At 34.2% G+C, this 3,661-nt stretch overlaps 1 protein-coding gene across 1 annotated transcript in view; it reads right to left on the bottom strand.

The window, feature by feature from the left end:
- Positions 1-3,661, bottom strand: part of DPY19L1 (dpy-19-like 1 (C. elegans)) — a 145,780-nt gene that overhangs the window by 124,123 nt on the left and 17,996 nt on the right. The window contains exons 3-4 of the mRNA XM_012638754.1: positions 3,581-3,656; positions 81-218 (exon numbers count right to left, since the gene is read on the bottom strand). Coding sequence (XP_012494208.1) covers positions 81-218; positions 3,581-3,656 — 214 coding nt within the window. The remainder of the gene's footprint in view (positions 1-80; positions 219-3,580; positions 3,657-3,661) is intronic.

Raw genomic sequence — 3,661 nt, 5'->3', positions numbered from 1 at the left:
TATATCTTAGATTTAGAATCAGCATTTATACAAAAAAACAGTTAAAAAGTGGAAAATCACAACTAGAAAAAGTAACTTACCTCAGGGTAAAGATTGAACCTTTTTAATGTATTAATAACAAGGGGATATTCAGTCAGTTTATCATTCATAATCATCCAGACTCCATTAAAAAAGGAGGGTGCTTCCACAATAGTCTTGAAGTAGGAATAGTATAGTCCCTGAAATAAGGATATGCTCTAGTTATAATAAAAGGTACGTAATTATTTTGCCTCTTCTTAGCTTAAAAAAAAATTTAAAATACACTATTTTTAAAAAACAATAGCTACAATTAATTTCACAGGTTTCTGATCACTGATAAATTCTAAAGATGAAAAAACTACATTATTTTCATATAATCTTATCTTAATTGAAGTAATTGAAAGCAAAATAGCTTCAACATTTAAAAATAACATGACTCAGCACACTTCACCTAAGAAAATCCTATAACCCATACTAACACAAGTGTGACAAAAAGCTATCTTATGAACAGGTTGAGTGGTTTATTATGGAACTAAAATTTACCATAAACCAAGAAATCTTCCCAAGTCAAAAGTGTTCCCCCCCAATTGCTTATTTGAATCCCCAAAATGACACTATCATTCATTTTTTCCTCCAGATTTACATACAAAATTGCAAATGCGCTGCGAAGGCTACCTGATGATGTATTATTACATATAAATTTCATTCAGATACCAACTAACTTTATAGATCATTTTCGTTTGTATCAAGTGAGCACAAGGTAAGAACCCCGTGGGAGAGGGTATATGGGGGGAGGCCCTATTTTGAGGAAAAGAGATAATGTTTTAGCTTGACATGCTACTGTGGAAAGATAGCAAGGGTGGAATAATACATGAGGTGAAAAATAAGAAAGAACAAGAAGGCTAGGGGAGAGTATGAGTGCCGGTATAAGGGAAGACAGATAAATACAAAATACAATTCAACCTTCTATGCAATTTTACCTAGAGCTGCCCTGGCAGCCAGTACCATTAGCTACCAAACTCTAAACTGGGTTTAAGGCTCATCATTACAAAAGTAATATATCTACCCAGGTATTTATTGAAAAGGAAAATATGGTCTTAATACTACAGTGTTCTAGTTCTCATATCACTATTTTTTTTAAATGTGTTTCCTACTGTATTAAGTTGAATAGTGTCCGCCTAATTTCATGTCCACCAGAACCTGTGAATGTGTCCTTATTTGGAAATAGGATCCTTGCAGATATAATCAAACTAAGATGAGGTCACACTGGATTAAGGCAGACTCTAAATCCAATACAACTGAAATGCTTACAAGAAGAGGGAAATCTGGACACAAAGACAGACACGTGGGGTGGGGGAAAAGCCATGTGACAATGAAGGCACAGATCAACAAGCCAAGGAATGCCAAGGATTGCCAGCAACCACCAGAATCGAGGAAGAGGTAAGAAAGGATTGTCCCCCATATCCTCCAGAGACAAGATGGCCCTGTCGACACCTTAATTTCCCACTTGTAGCCTCTAGAATTGTGAGAGAATAAATTTCTCACATTTTAAGCCATCTAATTTACTACATTTTGTTATGGCAGCCCTAGGAAACTACACCCTACCTTGTTTTGTAGGTTTGAATTGGGAATAATGTAAATGTTTTATTTAATTATAAATCAAATAAAAATCCCTAAATATCAAAATAAAAATAAAAGAATTAACTATTTATTAAGTTAGGAGAGAATTTCAAGTAACTTTAAGATATAGTAATTTTACTGTATATCCCTAGTGGAATATATCCTAGGCCAAAACAAACTGCAAGAAAATTACTTAAACTGTTTTCAGTAATAATATTTTTTAATACCACCTTTGGTACTTTTATTCATAACAAATAGTAATTTGAAACCAAGATTCTCAGACTAAGAGAAAAGATGTAAGTTTAATATTAAATAAGTAAAAAACATCTAATCCTAAATTTCAATCTTAAAATATGAATATAAATTTATGATTTACTTTCTTTTGAAAAAAAAATTAGTTTCCTAATTCTGTTCACTAAAAAGGCCTTGACACAATGGCCAATCTAGTAGCAATGAGCAACTCTAGCACCAAAACTGTCGTCTCTAAATACCATTTGCTATGGAAAGGACTGGGGGCTCTTTGCTAGATCTGGGAAGAAAATGTCTTACAGTACTTGAAAGTAAGAAAGCTATGGAACACTAGTAAAGTCACATCAAGAGCAAGCAGGGTGAACTACAAGGGCTTTCACTAGCTAAAGACAGGAAGTTTACAAAATATGTTAAAATCCATCACATGATAATGACATACCAAAAGAAAGTACTCCATTGGTCACCAGTAGAAGATGATGGAGAATGTACTCATTTTTCTGAAAACTGATAAGTAAAAAGAAAGTATCAAGCATGTTCCTGTCTTTCCTCTATGAAGTATATGTCAGGAAACCAAAAAGGTATTGTGGGAAAGTTCTTTATAGAAGAATTATAATGGACAGGCTTGGTGGCTCATGCCTATAATCTCAGACTATGGGAGTCCAAAGGAGGAGGATCGCTTGAGCCCAAGAGTTCGTGGCTGCAGTGAGCGGTGACTGTGCCACTGCACTCCAGCCTGAGGGACGGAGTAAGACTCAGTCTCTTAAAAAAAAAAAAAAAAAAAGAGAATTATAGTTAATAAGTACAAGAAAAAAATGATAGAATAGATAATGACAGTTCGCCAATGATAATTAAATAACTGACCTAGGCTTATGACGAGGCTATAATGGAGAGATCAGTATCGCAATACCTAAAGCCACTGATCAATGCTAGCATCAGAGAAAGTGAGACAACTAGACATGGTATGCCCCTTGGCATGACAGCATGGGAAGTGCACAACACAACCTAGGAAGTATTCCTGCCAGGAAAAAAGTCAACTCTTCAGCTGTCAAAACTCTAATCCACCAATTTTCAGGAAACTTGGGACAAATAAACATAATAAACAATATGAATTACTGTGGGTAATTCTACAGGACAAATGACCTGGATTCCTCAATAAATAAATAGCAGGAAAACAAAACAAAACTGGGAAGAGGAATTTATTTAATAAAGATTAAAAGACTTAAGATATACATCAACTAAATGCAGTGTTACAGACATTGTTTGGATACTATTTCAAACACATCAACTGCTTAAAAAAAAAAGAAAGCATAAAAAAAGAGCCAGTGAGGTCATTTAAATACAGATTTTTATTGGATGATATTAAGGAACTGTTGTTAATTATTTTCAAGTGTAACAATGGTACCAGGGTTCAGAACAAAAAAAGAGTCTTGCCTTTTGAGATACTTATGAAGTATTAGTATTAATAGATGAAATAACACAATGTCTGGGATTTCCTTTAAAAAGAGATGGATGAGTGGAGGTGTAGATATAAGAACACTGGTTATGCGCTGTCAGTTGTAGAAGCAGGAGAGTGGGGTGGGGTTGCTATGTACTCTTTCTACTTGGAACATCTTTTTGAAAATTTCCATGACAAAAAGCTTATTTTTTTTTTAATTCCTAAAATACTGCAATAAAATACCACATAAAAACTAACCATTTCAGTGCGAAAAGCCATCTCCCTTTCCAATGTTGAGAGGTGAGAAAAATGACGATCATTTTCAAAGAGGTGTGTTAT

The sequence above is a fragment of the Propithecus coquereli genome, unplaced genomic scaffold (assembly GCF_000956105.1).
Source record: "Propithecus coquereli isolate 6110/MARCELLA unplaced genomic scaffold, Pcoq_1.0 Scaffold134, whole genome shotgun sequence".
Classification (NCBI taxonomy): domain Eukaryota; kingdom Metazoa; phylum Chordata; class Mammalia; order Primates; family Indriidae; genus Propithecus; species Propithecus coquereli.
This window is presented reverse-complemented; position numbering and strand designations above follow the sequence as displayed.